The sequence below is a fragment of the Trematomus bernacchii genome, unplaced genomic scaffold (assembly GCF_902827165.1).
Source record: "Trematomus bernacchii unplaced genomic scaffold, fTreBer1.1, whole genome shotgun sequence".
In the NCBI taxonomy this organism is placed as follows: domain Eukaryota; kingdom Metazoa; phylum Chordata; class Actinopteri; order Perciformes; family Nototheniidae; genus Trematomus; species Trematomus bernacchii.
The window spans coordinates 6,066,721-6,085,783 of NW_022987910.1; the positions used below are offsets into that span (position 1 = coordinate 6,066,721).

Genomic DNA, 19,063 nt, shown 5'->3' on the forward strand with positions numbered 1-19,063 from the left:
ATGTAGTAAAAACTAGATGCGTAACAACTTACTTTACCAATGTTTTACATTAATGTAAATATATCTTTATAAGAAAGGTTGTTCTGTAATGCTCTTTTATTGGTTTGTAACTTTAACAAATGTTGACACACTCTGTATGAATGCTTAATAGAGGTGGCTAAAGGGATGAGAGGGATGAAAGTGACCTACTAAACCTAAAAAAAAGATTATCTCTCATCCTCTGATCTAATTTTCTATGCAATTACAAAAGACAATCTTTAACTGATGATAAAGACCAGCCTCATTTAATAAAATGGGTTTACTGCAAATTAGCATGACCTAAAAAATCTGATAAAAATGTGTTTTCGGTGAAATCCCCCATGTGTAACAATCTGAAGTGTCTGTGAAATATGATTATGAAACTGTTGGTTTGGCAGTAGCTGTAATAAGCGACAGAAGGGAGAAAAGATTAAAAGGAAACTTCAGTTCGTCATAAGCAACATGGCAGCGTGAAGTGACAGTCACCCTATCTTTCAGAGCTGCTGCCTTTTGAAGCTTGCACTGATGAGAAGAACCGTCTATACTGTATGTGCACAAACGTGGAAGATACGTTGTTTGTGATAAACAATCACTGACCAAAAAAAGAGAAGCCCCAAATAGAGCTTCTGCTGCGACGTGCCTCTGCGTTTATACTTGAGGTTTTTACTTATTATGAAATCGTTTTTTGACATATTCTGGCTACACTAGTAATGCTTAAGAAGCACAGCATTGAAACTCAAACGTTATAAATCATGCAACACAGCCAATAAAGAAAAACAGCAAATGTCAGAAGCTGGAAGCAGCACATTATGATACATTTAGTTGTTAGCATTTGAACCCCCTGGAAAAAAACAGTTTCCATTTAGAAAACTGTCAATACTGTATGTCTTGTTCAAGGAGAATGGTAATCATTGAAATCTGCACAACTTTGTCTCCTGTTGTAACAATGCCTGCATCCTGTTGTTGCCGAGGTGGTGCTGCAGTCCGTCGTGATTTAAGTAATTCCTCTACTTACTAAAATAGCAAATCTTACTTGTCAGCACCCACATGTACCCATCAACCCACATGAGTTGTATTATGTCTCCAGGGTGTGGGCCTAGATGGAAAGAGGACAGTGGACTGTGGAAGTGAAGGATGCTGGTATTCTAAATAAAAAGCACAAAGGAGTGCAAGACATGCAGAGATATACTGAAGCTGATGATTTGCTGTTAGTCTCTGTTCAGAGTGACATTTAGAGTTATTTCTTGTGGCAGTATTGATTCTGCCTCTGTGAAAATGGCTGGTTTGTGTGAGTTAGTTAAATCCACAAATCTCTCCTCTCTCTGTTCTGTCCTCTTTCCCTAGAAACCAAGGCGGAGCTGGAGGATCTCATGGCAGACATCAAGAAGTTGGCCAACAAAATACGCTCCAAATTAAAGAGTGAGTATATATAATTATTCTGTTTTCAATTGCTGAAGCTAACGTAAAATAGTATGTTCAGTAGTTAATGAGTTGCATCTGGACTTCTCAGCGTGAGCCAGCTCCATACAGACTCCGTACACATTTTTACTTCAAAATACTCCCCCATAACTCTTCCCAAGTTAATTTTAGACCAGGAGCTTTGACGTTTGGCAAAATAGATTAAGTATCTCTTCTTCAATTTTCACCCAGAGGTGGTATATCACTTTTTAGAGTAATCTAATATCTAAGATTCTAAGGTATGTAAGAGGGTCTCCAGCTATATTTTGCAGAGTAAAACTTAGTACATACAGAGATGCTTTGTGAGATATAAATGATTTTACAATACATAGATATAGGGAGGTTCCTACCACCAAAGTTGAACATTAATCGACAGAAACTTAATCCACTACTTCTTTCATGAGTGTTTCATAATGAAATCACAAGGGGTAACAATAGAGAGACAGGGAACTGTAGCTTCTGACAGTTAGCATACAACCTCAGTTAAACTCAGTGAAGAGTCTGACTTGCTTCAGAGGTGGTGGATGTGGTTCATATGCATGGACACACTTTTGTTCACACTGGTGTGCAAACGTAACACACTAATGTTACGATAACATACTGTGTGCAGGCCTAATGGATGAAGCTGGTCTGAGATCTTACTCCTTGACATACTTATAGTGTACAGTGTTGTGTGTATGTGCCTACAATTCTGACGCATGTTTCTCTTTCTCCTTTTTCTTTTGGCATATACCAAGAGTTTACCATATTCAAAAGCAAAGCTTCTGTCAATCACATAACCTTGTTTTCCATTGCCCAAAACTCTCTCCTGTGCCTCCCTAACAGGCTCAGTTGTCAAAGAATAGAGGTCAGGGATAAAAGATCTGTATACAGTATGTTTCAGGGAAGTAGAGCATAACGTGATGAGAAAGGGCTAGAAGATAATAGCCCCTTTCTCTCCTACTGCGGGACTAAAGCCATATATAAACACACTCGCACAGTTTCATATGCTCATACATGTACAGTGGTACACACAAGTGCTATCAATCAGAGCAGGCTCTGCATCACAGGCCTCTGACGGAGCCACTCCACTCCACATCAGTTGTTGCCACAGGTTACCTTAGTGTGCGTGCGTACGTGCGTGCGTAACTACATCCTGGGATAGATCCTCAAGAGGGACTCACGTCATTTACTGTACCTTTTGCCTTGAGATCATTTTCGATCTACGTCATGGATTCAGTGAGTTAATTTACATTTTGGGGTAGTTTCAGACATGTGAACATTAGCAAAAGGGACACCCTCAAATTGCTTCAGAAGTTTTTTGACTTACAGAAAGGTCATGTAAGAGTACAAAGCTCCTTTTTCAATTGAAACATTTGAATTTAAAACTTTTTCTAAAAATACTTGTTACTTATAATGTGTGTTGAGAGTACAAACTAACTACATTTTCAGTAGGGTTTGAATACACTCAGGTTGTAGGTGAGATGAGCCTGAATCTATGAAGACACAGATTCAACAAGATCAACGGGTGGCTTTAATAATTCCCACAAATGTTTTGGCAACATTTCAATGTTACAAATAATTTAGATTTGACTTTGTTTTCATAGTACAGAGAGGAGGTACTGACACAATCAAATGCAGTTTATCTAGATATGAATATGCTAAAAAAATAATAGTAACCCAATTATTTATGACAAAGAACATTATTGTCCGAGAAGAAGGCGGTTGCTTTATTGCTATGTTAAACTAAACAATGTGGATATTAATTGTAAGTAAACATATTGACTATATGCTCAGGCTGTTTGCAGACAGGGAGGCGTACAGTAGGTTCACTCAGAGCTGCAGGTGTACACATCTCACAATAAGGGTCTGATGATGAAAAATGTGCAGGAGCTGGTACAGCCGTCTCATCCCAGTTAAAATGACAGTAAAACTGGAATGTAAATGAGCAGGCATTACATCTCTGTATAATTCACATTCAATTGATGATTGCTTCACATGGCCTCACATTGACAGTCTTGAATGTACGCTATTATTCTGGCAGTGGCTCCTCTTCAATTACTTGCTGAGGTGTGAATGTAAGGCAGTAGTAAGGAAAGTGCTGTTCAAGCAGCCATGTGTTGAATTAGAAATTGGTTAGTTTCTACAAAAAAAAACGGTATATTTGTATTTGATCTTACAGTATAATGTATCCATATATTTACATTTCTGTATCATCTTTTTTCTTAGATTCGTACTTTTATATGTGAATTTCTTTAATACATTTTGTTGAGGGAGCCTGACATCCAAAAGTATTGCCAACGAGGCTAATCTGTATCTGATGTGCATATATAAAATAACTACAAGCTAGATACTAAGATATCTGAAAAACAATTAAGGATTTTTATTACTTACTGAGAGTTATTACTTATTTTAGATTAAAAATTGTTTTTTAATCTCAGTAATCCTAAATCCTAAAACTCTAAGGACACTAAAATCATCAGTGCAGTTTGTTTCATACGACACTTTTATTTGGTTTAGTGTAATGAACCTCTAAAGACAACTAACAAGACTGCAGTCATAATGTTTTATTTCATCTTTTTGTTAATTTTAAAAGAGAGCACTCTCGCTGATAATGAATGCACATTTTATTGTATCTTTGCAGGTATCCAACAATCCATTGAGCAAGAAGAAAGTCAGAACAAGTCATCAGCTGACCTGAGGATACGCAAGACGCAGGTACAGTTCAATTAAACGTACTTTACACTTATTTTTGCTTGCCAACATCTGCTTGGAACTGTTTCACTGCAGCTCCTCCATATTCCTCTCGCCTTTTAGCATGCTCACTGACTGCTTTGAGTTTAATTAATTGTGTCACTTCAGTGGGAACACACTATACTGTATACATAAAACTGACTCAGAATAGTACTGTAGTATGTATTAGGGACACACTGACACTGAATGTCATTGTATGTTTGCACCTGCTGCTCATCGGTTCATTTACAATTCAAAGTACTTATTAAGTCGGTGTGTGATGCTGTTGTTCCTCGCTGTGTCTCCAGCACTCCACACTGTCTCGTAAGTTTGTCGAGGTGATGTCAGAGTACAACACCACCCAGTCGGATTACAGGGAGCGCTGCAAGGGACGCATTCAGAGACAGCTGGAGATCAGTGAGTAGACGTGGGAGACTAAACCCTCCACCACCCTCATACTGACTGCACTCGTGATAACACTGTGAGAATCACACATCTGCATCTCTTCCCAGTCATAGTGTTGCAGTTTTCTAGTTTGTATCAAAACTCATGTGGATTTAGATATTCGTGCCAAAAGCGAGGTGTTATGCATATTTTTCTGAATTATTTTTCTACTTTCTATCGTCCCATTCTTTTAAACATGATATCTTGGAAAGGAAATGTCTTAATATAAAACACATTTTCCAATAACCTTAAGCTTACGGAGGCACTAAATAGATAATAGATCAACGCCACTGGGACTTCACCAACTGGTTTTTGGCCTTAACTCAATAAGTCATATGCTAATTAGGATAATTTCACACAAATCTCTAATAGGATAAAATGATGAATTCATGACATTTTGAACTGACATGACTATAAAATGTAAATGTACTATTTGGTTAAGGCTTACAAGCGTGATCTACCATATGACAAACCTTCAATGAGGCAGCCACTTTAAATGGGCTGACATTTTTAATCAGCTTGGGTCATTTCTGTCCAAAACAGCTGTTCATTTTCATATTTCTCTTTCAACTATTGTGTTAAGTCTGTCTACCTGATATGTCTAAAGATATGCCAGTACTGCTATATACTATGTATACATTTGTGATTGATGTAATAAGTTTCTATGACTGGAATTATAGACATGCAAACTACTGCAGCTCATAATATTAACAACATAATTGATCAGATTCATGTGGTGCTGTAGTCCCTAAACTGCTTAAGTAAGCCTTTCATTTATTTCTATTTTTAAAGTCTTTGCTTTGTGAATTCTGGCATGAAAAAACGTAACCAGCACAACCTTCTGCTAGCGTCATAAACACTTCCCACACATTGTCTTGATAATTCTGTTGGTAAACGCTTTTTCAACAGTCTAAGTAAGCTTAAATGAATTGACACCATCCACTCTACTGGGTATTTGTGCAGTTGGAATTATAAAACCACATGTTCCCCATCGTCTTCTGCAATCTTGTTACCTACAGTTTGTTGCATTTATTATTAATGAAAAAAGAGGCTTTAACGTGGTTTGTAAAAAGGTATTTACCTCAGTTCCAGGCCTTTATTGTCCCCAAGGGGACATTTGTCTGACAGGAAAGTATAACAAAGAACACAGACCATAACATCTCATAAATATGTAACACAAAGTGCAAATATGCTGGAAACAAATGCTTTAGAGTGTCATTTGACAGCATTACATATAACTCAGAGTACGCCCAACCATTATCATCCCACCCAAAGAATTGGTGTTGTTGACAGAAATGTAATTTAATTCTATACAGTATTTTTATTAGAATGTTTCTGTTGTAGTGTAGCAAAACAACAAATCTCACACTAAATCCACTTTCCAAAACACGTGCATCACTAACACCTACACCCATATACTGCACATGCCAGATTGCTGCAGCTCCTCACACTTTGTGTCACACTTTGTATGCATAATATGAAATGACAGGTATTATCTGCAGGCCCCGAGCTCCTGGACCAGACTCTGACACGGCCCTGTGCCACGACATCGTGGCATGCTGCATCGTGCCGGCTCCTGCTGACAGTCCCTGTGATACAGTCACCTTTTACACAAAGCATGCAGAGAAAAACACTATGACTCATTTAGTGGTAATAGCAGAGGGGAGCAGGGGCAGTTAGGATGCAGGGCGCTTGGCACAGACGTAATTTCCTCTGGCCATCTGTCAGACTTGCATCAGGTCTGTGTGTGTGAGCAGTGAGCACTAAAGTCAAAAGAACAGAAGTGACAACACACAGTACTGTCTGGGGTTAATCAATAAACAAACACAAACGCATCCGCATGGAATTAAAGCACACACGTCTGACTCACTTTCCTCTTGAGCTCATCCCGGTTCATTTGGATTTGGTGTGTCAGCTGAAGGCGTCACAGGAGGCCTTAGCAGATACGACCTGTCGTCAGGGAAGGGATTACAACACACAGGATGGTGTGGAGACAGAGTGAGAGCACAAAGGAGAGGAAAATTTAGGAGTAATGGGGATTTGCTTTTAATGCATTTGAAGTTTAACAAGCCATCCTCCCTTCCAAATTCCCTGCTGGATTTTTCTATACATGAAAATAAGAGGGTATACAATTATTTGTATGGAATAATTTAAGCAATAATGACATGTTAGCTTTCAATAAAACAGTGTAAGCAACCATAAATCGTTTTCTCCGATCCAAGCTCTGTCTGCCTGATCTTACAGTGTAAAACATGTCCTTAAAACACTGTGGATGTGTGGGTGGGGCAACTTCCTTCCACTTAAGTATAATTGCATGCTAAAAGAGAGGCATGGGTGCCCTGACCCACGACCAATAGCTGTAATTTATCCAGGGAAAGTCTAAAGAGTGCCACATGGGGATTCTGCTTGATTAAAGTTACGTTTTCCTCTTCAGATAACATTGGTCCTGATTTTGACACACTACAATTCCTTTGTGTTATATGACAAGAGAAGTGTATTTCTTGTTTTGCCTACCCCTTTGACTTGTTTGTGTGTAAATCAATAGGAGTGTGTCACACACAGAGGGACACCTTGTCTCGTCTGTCGGACCCAGTATCGATGTTTACTTTGCTGCTTCACTCAGAGATACAGAGATAAGAGAAACAGGGAAGTGATTCTGTGACATACAGTTAACGAGCCAAGAGAGCAGCATTTTTGGCATTATTTGCATGGAAAACTGTGCCACATTAACCCCAAGCCCAACTGCATTTGCATCTACCCTCACCAAATGCTTTTCTATATTTATTTAGAATTATTTTGACAAAAATGGCTGCACTTGTTCAGGTTCTTCTGATACTGTAGTTTCCATGTACTGCAGATACTTCTGTCACATATCTTCAAGTCAAGCCCTTTATTTGCAGAATACAGTACAATGTATTATTTAACAGTTTGGATAACTTTGATCCCTTTCTTATCTCATTAATAAACAATGATTGTCATGAGTTTGATACAAAACATTTTTAAAATGGATACCAGGCGATTGTACGTTAATTATGAAGCTGGAGCCAGGAGATGACAAGCAACAACAGATACCAGCACATCTAAATCTCACTCATCACACTTGTGTTATATCCACACAAACATCAAAGCATAAAACTGAGATGCTGTGGTTTTATTGGCATCCAGTGGTGACTCCATGAAATAGCACAGCCTTTTAAACCACATGACGTTTTCGCACTTTTTTATACCATTCAAACAAACAGACAGGATATTAATTAGGGAATAAACTAGGACAGAACATCTGCCTTTTGGCTCTAGCTTCATGTGTCAATGACAAACTGATCAAAGTTATATCAATCCTCTTATGTAAATCTCGACAACAACAGTATCGCATCTAATTTATAATAATTATTTTTAGTTTATTAATAACTTCAAATACCACATATTTATTTACCAGCAGGATGGAGGGGATGTTGGTCACAGGCATCACAGAGCGTCATTGACATTTGATTGTAATGTTTTATTTCCCTGTGGACACTATGCTAAGAGAGACACACTCACAATGCAGGTGATAACAACACATTTCCCTGTATAGCAGAGAAATGTACCTATATGTGTGCAGATGAGATACAATTTCTCATTCCTTTGCTGCTGAAATTGCTGCGAACAGAAGCCTTAAAAAAAGAAAACACTTGCCTCTTTCGCTCTGCATGGGTGAACATTTGTGTGGTTTGCCTTTTCACTCTGTTCCTTAGGGGGCTCACTTAATTTGTGTTACATAACAATGGAAATGAAACAATACTGTTACTGGTAGCAACATAGTATGAGTGACTTAATTGCCCATAAATGCTACGGTTGAAGTGAGACTTATTGGCTTCATATTCGGCTTCTCGGGGTTTGGGTCTCCATGGTAACAAATAAGAGCCTCCCTCAGAGCCTGTCAGTGTGTGTGTGGTATGTGTGTGTGTGTGTGTGTGTGTGTGTGTGTGTGTGTGTGTGTGTGTGTGTGTGTGTGTGTGTGTGTGTGTGTGTGTGTGTGTGTGTGTGTGGTGTGTGTGTGTGTGTGTGTGTGTGTGTGTGTGTGTGTGTGTGTGTGTGTGTGTGTGTGTGTGTGTGTGTGTGTGTGTGTGTGTGTGTGTGTGTGTGTGTGTGTGTGTGTGTGTGTGTGTGTGTGTGTGTGTGTGTGTGTGTGTGTGTAGAGAGTGGGATAAATAGGGTAGGGTAGCACTAGAGTGCATTGATTTGGTTCTACTTCACAATTATCCGTGACTCATTGTCACTCCTCTCCATCCTTCATCCCCTAACTGTGACCCTCTCTGATGTTGTAGTTTTAGTGTTAATGATGGTGAGATTCCTTATTATCAGAGAGGCCTGGAGAAAAGGGAAATGATCATTGGTGAACGTTGTATATCAGTCCTCTTTGTGTCCTTTCATTTGTAAAACTCTAAAATGTCATAGTTGAACATGAGTTGATTCTCAAGCCCGCTTCTGAAACAGCAGGACTGCTAAACCACAACTAAATTAAATTCATTGCTTTGATATGGATATGAAGTTTGGATTAGACATGATAGGCCCAGTAAATGTAAATGTAAATGCGCTCCCTGAAAAACACATGGACACATGTTCATGCACCGATCAACATTTGAGAGCAGCTTCATCAGTATTCTGTTCATGGAGGCAATCATCTGCTACGACTCCCAAACATCGTCACTCACCGTCAACCTACCTGCTCTGCACTGAGGCCTTCATCACACATCAAACAACACAATACACACACTGATTAGGTCATGAATAGAGGTTTATATTTGCCTTCATAATCTACTGGGTGCCACAAATGCTGGAGGTCCAGATAGAAAAGGTAGAGCAATATCTGACAGTGACAGCTGTAGCTCCATTGACTTACATTGTGGATGAAAGGGAGTGGTCTGACGAGTTACCTTGATTTGGAACTTGACTGTTTGGATGCCAGTAGCTGCGATAACTCATAAGCAAGCTAACTTAGCAAAGCTAGTGCTCTTGTAGTAGTTCTGGTGTCTTTTCTCTTTTGCTGTTTTAATGCTGTTTTACTTGTAAAATACTCTTTCGGCCTATTAAAAGCTCTCAAACGAAACAATCTCAAAGGCGAAGGAGAAAAATCCAAGTAACATTTTAAGTACAGAAATGCTTTCTGTAAACAGGAGAAAGTCAAACACAGTTTTAAGCTCATTTTGACCTCTGAGCTCTTTTAGTTCATGTGTTTGGTTGAACTGCTGAGATTTTATGATGAGAGCTTCCTTCCTATTTCATATCAAACTCCTTCTTCTTGAAATGCAGTTACTTGCAGATTACTTTAAGTCTCTCTTTTGTCTATGACACCTCAGCTCGTCCTGTAAACCAGGTAACGGCTTGTGAGGGATGCAGGGTGTCTTCACAGAGAGGAGATAGCCCTGTTCTGTTTATACTGTTTTTCGCCCAACAGAGGATTTCATGTGCAGCTGAACGATTGGCGATGATGCTGACGGTGTCTGACTCTGACTTACAGTATCAGTGGGGCAGAAATGAAGCACACGAGAAGCAGCTGTGAAGGCAAAGTCAGCGCTCATAAATGTAGGTGTCAGGGACTTGTTTATGAAGTGGGTCAACTCTCATTGGGAAGATAAAGATGGAAGAGGAGCAAACTCAACAGCAGGAAGATGTGCTGATACATGCTGGGTCGCAGGTGGAGAGATTGAAAGATTGTTTGGTGATTAAGGCAAATGTAAGGTAGTGAAACAGTAGAGGATGTCACTAACTTTGTTTACTCTTCATTAGCTACACACAAAAGGCCTGTATGCACACTTTGGCATCAATTGGAGGGGAGAACATGTCAAAAGATTATCTTCAAGCATGAGATTCAGTTAACCGCTACAAGCTGTTCGGATACAAACATGATGTTTCTGACTCAGTATTTTCATCCTGACCTGTCTTCTTTTGAAGACCCTAATATGCAGTGCCTATCTGCTCTTTTAAAAAACTGAAATTACTCAAGCTTGTACAGTAGGTTTTATAAGCTGGAGAGACAGAGATATATTCACAACAGAATACTTGCATAGTATTCATTTATTTTGTTCCTAACAGTATTTGTGGTAAATGACACTTATTGTATGTCATGCACAGGATGAAAGAGGGTATATAGGGCAAATGATTAAATGCAGTATTTAATCGTGAGAAGTTTTGGCTATATTCCTTGACGCCGTATAAGCAAATCCATCCAATTCCACTAATTGGTCTATAGATGAAGAAAACATAGTAATGAGAGCCTCAGTAGAATCCTAGGTCTGTCATTGTAAAGCCTTGATTGCCCTCATACTGTAATTCTACAAGGAGACCATTTCAGGCTGGAGTTCACTCAGCTGTTCGGCTGTTAGTGTTTAGACAGAGCCGTGTGATATGACTGAAGATGTGTTGAAGTGTGCATGTGGAGGCTAGTGGTTGTGGGCTTTAACTGAGGCTTGTGGTTGAATAAACGTTGAATACTGACAAACCTAATACGGATGCACGATGATAGACTAAATAATGGCACTCTGGATTTGTATATCACATCTACCACTGTTCAGAGAGATGCATAAATAAAGAGTTTAAAATGCAACATGATTAATACTAGAGAGACAGATGGATAGAGAGAAAATGGGCATGTGGAAAGGAGAGCCACACAGCCTAGTTTTAATTAATCATCAAACAGACGGCTGGGTTGGGGGGGGGTGGGGGGGGGGGGGTTGCTATTATCATACAAAGATTTGTTCTTTTCTAATGTGGTCTTCGTCAACTGGTTTGGAGAACCTTTAATCGGATGGTATTGCTCCTACACTTCTTAAATCCTGAGCTTAAACAGATTTGAATATCCTCACATGGTAACGCTCCTACAGACATGATTGCTACTATGGATGTTTATGGATGTGTGTTTGCCGTTTTAGCTGGGAGAAACACAACAAACGAGGAGCTGGAGAGCATGTTGGAGAGTGACAACCCGGCTATCTTCACCTCCGGGGTAAGCATACAATAATGCCAACAAAGCAAATGTTTTAATCCGACTTCTATTCCTCTCATAACTCTTTCCATCTGTTGATCCCTTTTAGATCATTATGGACAATATCACAGAGCAAGCTATGAATGAGATTGAGACACGGCACACTGAGATCATCAAGCTGGAAAACAGCATCAGAGAGCTTCACGACATGTTCATGGACATGGCCATGCTGGTGGAGAGCCAGGTGAAAACATATTCTCTCTACCTACAGCTCTGTGGTTTGGGGCCCAGCCAAATGCATCTCAACACAAACCTGCTAACACATTCATAAATTGGCGATACATTATCCAACATGGACGCCACTGACGACATAAATAAGACTTACAAATCCAGTTTGTAGATTTAGAGTTTCTCCCTGTCAGTGGTTTAAAAAAGTGCCCTGGCTAATGCAAAAGTTCGGAAGCACACTGTGTTCACAGTCATTAACCAGCCATCCTGCTGCAGCAGCTGCTGCTTCTCCCCGTCGTGAAAATAACTCTTCTTCAGACAGACGCAACTGGCAGTCAATTTACATACAAGTTGTAGAGCGTATTTCAGTCAGGAGAGACATGTGAATAAACAAAAGATGAAACATCATTACAACAGATGATATGTGATGATAAATCATGATAAAAAGTCTTCAACGCTTAGATTCTGCAGAAAGGTTTGTAATGGAGGGGCGTCTGCCATGCGCAGCAGCAAGATACTGATAATCACCCGATGATGATACGGCAGAGTCTGGGTGGCTGTGACTAAAGAATCTCTGAAAACTGGGCTGAGAAGGGGAGGTTGAAGTGTAACGGCACTAAAGGCAGAGACATAATCTTATTTAATAGGAGACAGCAGAAAGATAATAGGCCATCCATGGAGGTGTGTTGCTGTGCTACTGGATAGATGAGATCAGCTGATAACATGATTGACAGCCTTGGTTAATCACAGGAGGAAATTATGAGTGAGCATGATGAGAGTAGTGAAAGGCAGGATATTTAATAATCTTGATTTTAAATAACCTGCAGGCCTAAGCATACCAAATATTATTCTTCCTCACTGAACCTATGCTATTTTCATTAGAGTTAAAGCAGTGGGTTCATCAGTGCTGAGTGTGTGTCCAGAACAGATGTTGGTGCACAAATAATGAATGCCTTCAAATGAGCTAGTAATTTAGTCATTTGGGGATGTATGCCATGAGTCCATTTTTAATTCTAATTCTAATGCTGCATTCAAGAACTGGGGGAAATATGATGTCGGGGTCTTTCAAATTGGCCACTAATTAGCCTTGCTTTAACTTGCTGTTTTATAAGAGACTTAAATCATAAACAAACTGTAATCTTTGCAGGGTTTTGTAAATTGAAAACACATAATTCTCCTGGGGTAGAAATATGATTATGTTAGAGAACAGAGGCTCTATATACATTGTACGGTGGAACTTGCATCATGCAGTGAGCAGTGCACATCATTGCACGAGTAATATGAAGTTCTCTTATAGCTTCTTCATAGACACACATATATATATTTTTTACGAGTTGCCTTTACTCTTCTCAGTGAAGTGTCTTGCTTCATGTAAACCTGTATGTCTTGCCTGTATATGTGACTGTGTGATTGTCTTAGCTGAATCCCCACAGAGATTCACTGTTTCCCTCAGAAGAAATACTCTTTCTGAATTATGCAAAAGACTCTGAGCCCATGCATAAAAGATAATGTGCTAAATGACAAATATGAAAGAAAAAGGTTGCATTTAAGTGATTTGAATTATAGCACAATGCTATAGCAGACTTCCCCTCATAATTGAAGTGTTGGAGTGATAATTGTGTGTGTGTGTGTGTGTGTGTGTGTGTGTGTGTGTGTGTGTGTGTGTGTGTGTGTGTGTGTGTGTGTGTGTGTGTGTGTGTGTGTGTGTGTGTGTGTGTGTGTGTGTGTGTGTGTGTGTGTGTGTGTGTGTGTGTGTGTGTGTCTTTTTCATTGTGTTGTCACAAATATGAATTCCCTACATGTAATTAGCTCAATTACTAACTTTTCCTTTATTAACAGAGCACCACACATTTAAAGATTATAATTCTGTCTTTTGTTAATTCTGCCTTCCTGAGCTTTGCACTCTCTTTTCTCTCTGCTTTCACAACACTGTCATCACCTCAATGACTCTAAGCTCTCGAGAACAGAGAACAGCGATCCCCTCCTAATGCAGAAAGGTAATTTTCGATGATTCCTAATTTGTTCTTTCTTTTTTTATTCTTGAATCACAGTTGCAGTGGATGCATGAAGAACTGTAAGGATTACCTTAGTTGTCACTGTACTAAAACATGGTTACATTGTTTAACAATCCTCGATCAATGCTTAATTTGAAATATGGACTTTCTTTATTAATTCATGCTGATTAAAACATGGTAAATCACATTCTGCTTTCACAAGTTAAGCAGAGCAGTATGCTATCCACAGCAGTTGTTCCCATTCTCACACATATTGGCATCAATGTAATTAAAATACGTCAATGTAATATAATTCTTATGTGGTTGAAGGTGGTATCAATGTGAGCTCTCACCAACACTACAATGACTGTGTCTCTTTTTTATTGTTCAGGGTGAACTGGTGAACAACATCGAGCGAAGTGTGCTGGGCGCTCATGAATATGTGCAGCAGGCAAAGGACAACATCCCAAAATGCAAAAAGTTCAAAAAGACAGGCAAACGGGTGAGATTGAAAATGCATATTCAACGAACTGACTAATTATTTCCTTTCTCCCTTTCTGCTTCCCCTTCTCTCTGCTTCTCATTCTCACCCATTATTCCTCCCTCCCCTCCTCTCCATCTGTATCCATTCCTCTTTCTACTCCTGCCTCCACATCTGGCTCCCTCTTTCTTCTTCCTGTCTGCATGTCTTCCACACCTCCTCTTTAACTAACCTCTCCTAGGGGGAAATGATAGACCGCATAGAGTACAATGTGGAGCACTCAGTAGACTATGTGGAGAGGGCAGTATCAGACACTAAGAAGGCGGTTAAATACCAGAGTAAAGCCCGGAGGGTGAGTCTCATATACCACGAAAAAATGCATGTGCACAGACCTGCTATCACATGAATAAATCACTTCTGATCGTTGCATGTATTGTTGGCAGTGTGTAACTGTGGACAGAGTTTGTGCATGTGCTCTGCATGGTGAGCATTTGTGTCGTGAGTGTAATCTACATTTTCTACAGCAGTGATTTCAAACCAGGGGTATGTGTTCCTCAGGGGATCTAGCTGCAGTTTCCAAGGTGTAACCTATATCTAGAAACAAACAAAATAACACAACTGAAAAACCACTTGCTGCTGAGAGTTTGTGAAATCTGATAAGTAAGCAGTAGGATGAGCTAAATAAATAACTTAAAGAAGGGATGCAGTTTTTGAATGTCCAACATGAACCTCCTTGTCAGATTTCGCTCATACTAAAAACGACCAAAAGCACAATATTGTTTTTTTTCACTTTGGTTTTGCAAGGATTTCACATTTATTCTAGTGTGCTTAAGAGGTGCCGATAAGTGGATATTGTGAAGCTTGGACAGAGGCAAGGGGGCTGTTGATCACAGTGTGAGTAGATGAAGGGATATTGAGCTCCTCTCAATGTGCTGTAGGGACAGCAGACAAAAACGACTTTGAACGACTGGGCCACTTTTCATAAAAAGGGTTATTTACTGCTAACTTCATTTTAACAACCTGCACCACAGTGGAACAACTCTGCCACCTCCTGGTTTATATATACAACAGCACTCAAAAGTAGAGGAATTTCATACATCGCATGTATGAACAAAAGGGTCATCTACATGATTTTATCCCCACTCATAATTAAAGACTAGTATTTTTCTTTCTTTCCCTACTTTTGATATTACTCTCAGTTTCTCACTCGTTCTCTTTCTTTATCCAAAGAATATGTATCTGACACAATGCGCTCCTTTCCCCCCATCCAGAAGGTGATGCTGATAGCGGGTTGTATTGCAGCAGGTGTGATCGTCCTCATTATTTGCCTCGCAGTTGGACTCAGTTAGGACCCCTAGAAATCCAGAGCAGACAGAGCGGAGTCGATGCCTTCCTCTCAGTGTGAAATGTAGAAAGTGAGCTCTGTCTTGCGCAGTCAGTTACTGCTAACTGCTAAAGACAGTCGAATAGTGTGTAATCAAACATTTTACATTTTATTTCACATAAAGTTTTTATATATATACTTTTTCAAATACCTTGAGGAACTTTCTTGTGCTTTGTGTCTGCTTGTGTCATGATTCACGTACTTTTGTCATGTGCATGTTCTGCATCCTGTGTTACATGTTTTGTTATACATACACAACTCTGCAGAGGTGTGATTTTATTAATTGATCATTTAAAAAATGGTCTTGAAATAAGAGCTAAATATATTTTTCAGTGACCAAATGTTTCCCTTTATAAAGCATTAAGCAAATATTTCTACTGTTTGGCAAATACACTAATTTGCATTTAGGTGAGAGGATTGGTTAAGATGATGTGTAAAAACAAGTTGCATAACGTGTTCTTAGCATAGAGCAGTGACTTCTGATGTTATTCACTTATTAAAAAAGTTTCACGTTTTTGGGAAAGCTTGAAACATATAAAATATTTATGGTTTACTTTTTTTAAAGCTGTTTGCAGTACCACGAGTACCCATCGCACAGATTGGCAACTCGGCTGATTGGCATAAAAGTATTTATTTTGACATTTACTTTTGGAATTCAAATTAACTGAACTTTATCAATGAGCTTAAAGACGTGCTCATATGTGTGTGTTTTTTTACCTTTGGACATAGCCACACACTTTTCCCCTTTATTATTTAAATTAAGCTAAGCTGACCGGATGCTGGCTTCAGCTACTCGTTTACAATAGTGTGGTATCAATCCTCTCATATAACTTTTTTTCATGCTCAAAGAAAAAATTGACAATCTTGGTAAAAATCGAGCCGGTGTATAAGACTGCTGTAAGCCTTTTTCTTGATGTAGTTCCACACATATTATACAAATAGTGGCTTTAAATATGAAAAAGATTCACATTTGTGGATTGTGTAAATACATGTTGTTAAATTATTTATGTTTTTTAAAGTAGATGATGTGGAAATACTTCTTAACCAAAACATCATCAGATACATTAAAAAAAAGTATTTATCCAAATCTGAATTTTGTCTTAATTAATAAAACATCTTGTAACATGTGTTAAAATAAAATACAAATCATATATCTAACATGTTTTCCTCTGCTCCCCATTTTGCTGCCATGGATGACTGTTTTTCTGATCTCGTTTACACTTTACAGAAGAAAATTATGATTATTATATGCTGTGTGATTTTGGGAGTTGTCATTGCCTCTATTGTTGGGGGAACGCTGGCTTAAACCTCAACCACAGTCACACAAAGACACACAACCGCACACACAACAGAGCAAAAACACAACCGATACACATTTTCTGTTTCCTGTTTTCATAAATGCAAAGTTAAAACATGTTTAGCGCAAGGTGCTTTACATACTGACACATTCTGCGCACGGCGTACAGGGCCAGATGTGTTTTCGCATGAGTTGCTACTTTGTAAATGTGTGGTGCTGCTAACGGTTTATCTGAGTGTTGAATGTTGTCAACAATATAATGATGTTTCCAAAAGTAAATTATTGAATGAAAAGTTACTTAGCGACTTGTAACACTATACTAATACATTCCAACTTCCAAATATGACAGTTATTCAGATGTAAAGTATATTTTGTGTTGTACAGGCAAAAAGATGGGCCACTAATCTGCAGTGTTTTCAGAGCCACGTTATCTATAGATACATATTTATTTTTATTTTACTCTCTGTCTCTGATGTCCTCTACCTCCCTTCAAAAGCTCTGCATGGTTTAGTTCACTGTAAAGTAGTGTTTATTTTCTATTGCAAAGGGGACGACGTGTTGGATATTTTGCTTGTAGAATTGTCACACTGCCAAGTATCTTTTGTCGTTTGTGAAGGTAATGTTAACTTCACTCATCTGGCCTAACCAGTTGTGTTACGACATGCTCTATTTTTGTGTGTGAGTGTGTGCATTGGAAAGAGGATATGTTCATTCTATTGCAAAGGGGACGACGTGTTGGATATTTTGCTTGTAGAATTGTCACACTGCCAAGTATCTTTTGTCATTTATGAAAGTAATGTTAACTTCACTCATCTGGCCTAACCAGTTGTGTTACGACATGCTCTATTTTTGTGTGTGAGTGTGTGCATTGGAAAGAGGATATGTTCATTTGTAGTTTCATGTTTGAAAGTACTGAGTGTGAGTCGTGGGATGAGAACATGAGCGTTTGATATTAACCACCTGTGTCTTTGTTTTGTATAAAGTGTAAACAGACTCTCTAACACTGCCAGTATGTTCAAATAAACTGTTCAAAGTCTAGTCTGATATGGATTGGTAATTCTGTTCTGTAAGTGGCAAACCCTTGTTGTTTTATGTATTTTTATAAACCACGAGCTTTAAACAGAACATATCCTTCTGTCAAGCTACTTTATTTTTATGAGTGAACATGGTGCGTCAGTGAAAGCATGAACTTAAAGTAGCCCTGTTAAAGACTCTCATGACAAGCACAGACTGTACCCATGTGACCATGTTGCCTACTCAACGTGTTGCCTTTGTGTGGTATTGTAATGACATCGTTTTGTTTGTTTAATATGAGTTTCTTTTTTATTTTCAAGTAAAGTTTGTCTGAAAAATCCCATACAGAGTTTGTGCATTGATTTTACAAATACATGATGTTTAGGTGTTTAAAATGGAAATTATTGTATTTTTAAAAACCGTTTCATAACTGTGGCATTTCTGATAAGTCATAAGTCGCGGTTTCAGATTTATGAAGAAATGTTTCATAGTTTACATGTTAGCTGTTGTGTTTATCTGGGTGTAAACTGTAATGTGTGGACGTTTGGTGGGCCTGTAAGTATAGATTAAATAATCATCATGATCAGAGTAAATGTTGTCACATGTTATTCATCTGGTTTCTCATTTTAGCCAAACCCAAACACAGCCTGCAGGTTTTATAATTCTGAGGTTTGTTATATACTGGATGTTGTCTTTACGGAGGGAGGCTCTTGTGGTGTCTGTTTAAAGTGATGGTGTGAAACCATCTGTGGTATGTGTTGATGTTAAATAGCCAGGTCCATCTACAACTGGTGAGGAAACATTGATTGATGCTATAACGCGTGGCCAAAAAAAACTTTTAATTTCTCTCCTTTCCATGAACCTGTTCAGTTTATCTAATATATATGTGTATATAGGTCAGAGTGGCAAACAAAACAAAACTTAGCATCACTACCTTATAGTGAAGGATTAATACATTTTCTGCTTATGATTTGTGTTTTTCGTAGCCAGAACATTGATGAAGTATTGAGTATCTGCTCCCACAGGGTTAATGTAATTTAAAATATATATGTTTTAAGAAAAGTTAGTT

The 19,063-nt window shown here is 38.7% G+C and overlaps 1 protein-coding gene across 4 annotated transcripts in view; it reads left to right on the plus strand.

Annotated features, from left to right (window-relative positions):
* stx1a (syntaxin 1A (brain)) overlaps positions 1-18,582 on the plus strand; it is a 47,119-nt gene extending 28,537 nt beyond the window's left edge. Inside the window, exons 4-10 of one of the 4 annotated variants that reach the window (XM_034115158.1) lie at positions 1,363-1,437; positions 4,100-4,173; positions 4,497-4,605; positions 11,544-11,617; positions 11,706-11,840; positions 14,210-14,320; positions 15,571-18,582. In XM_034115158.1, coding sequence (XP_033971049.1) covers positions 1,363-1,437; positions 4,100-4,173; positions 4,497-4,605; positions 11,544-11,617; positions 11,706-11,840; positions 14,210-14,320; positions 15,571-15,648 — 656 coding nt within the window. In that variant the 3' untranslated portion in view covers positions 15,649-18,582. Of the gene's footprint in view, positions 1-1,362; positions 1,438-4,099; positions 4,174-4,496; positions 4,606-11,543; positions 11,618-11,705; positions 11,841-13,778; positions 13,822-13,875; positions 13,899-14,209; positions 14,321-14,540; positions 14,652-15,570 lie in introns of those variants that run through there. The other 3 variants (XM_034115157.1, XM_034115161.1, XM_034115160.1) reach the window with 3 other exon arrangements.
* The last annotated feature ends 481 nt before the right edge of the window (positions 18,583-19,063 follow it).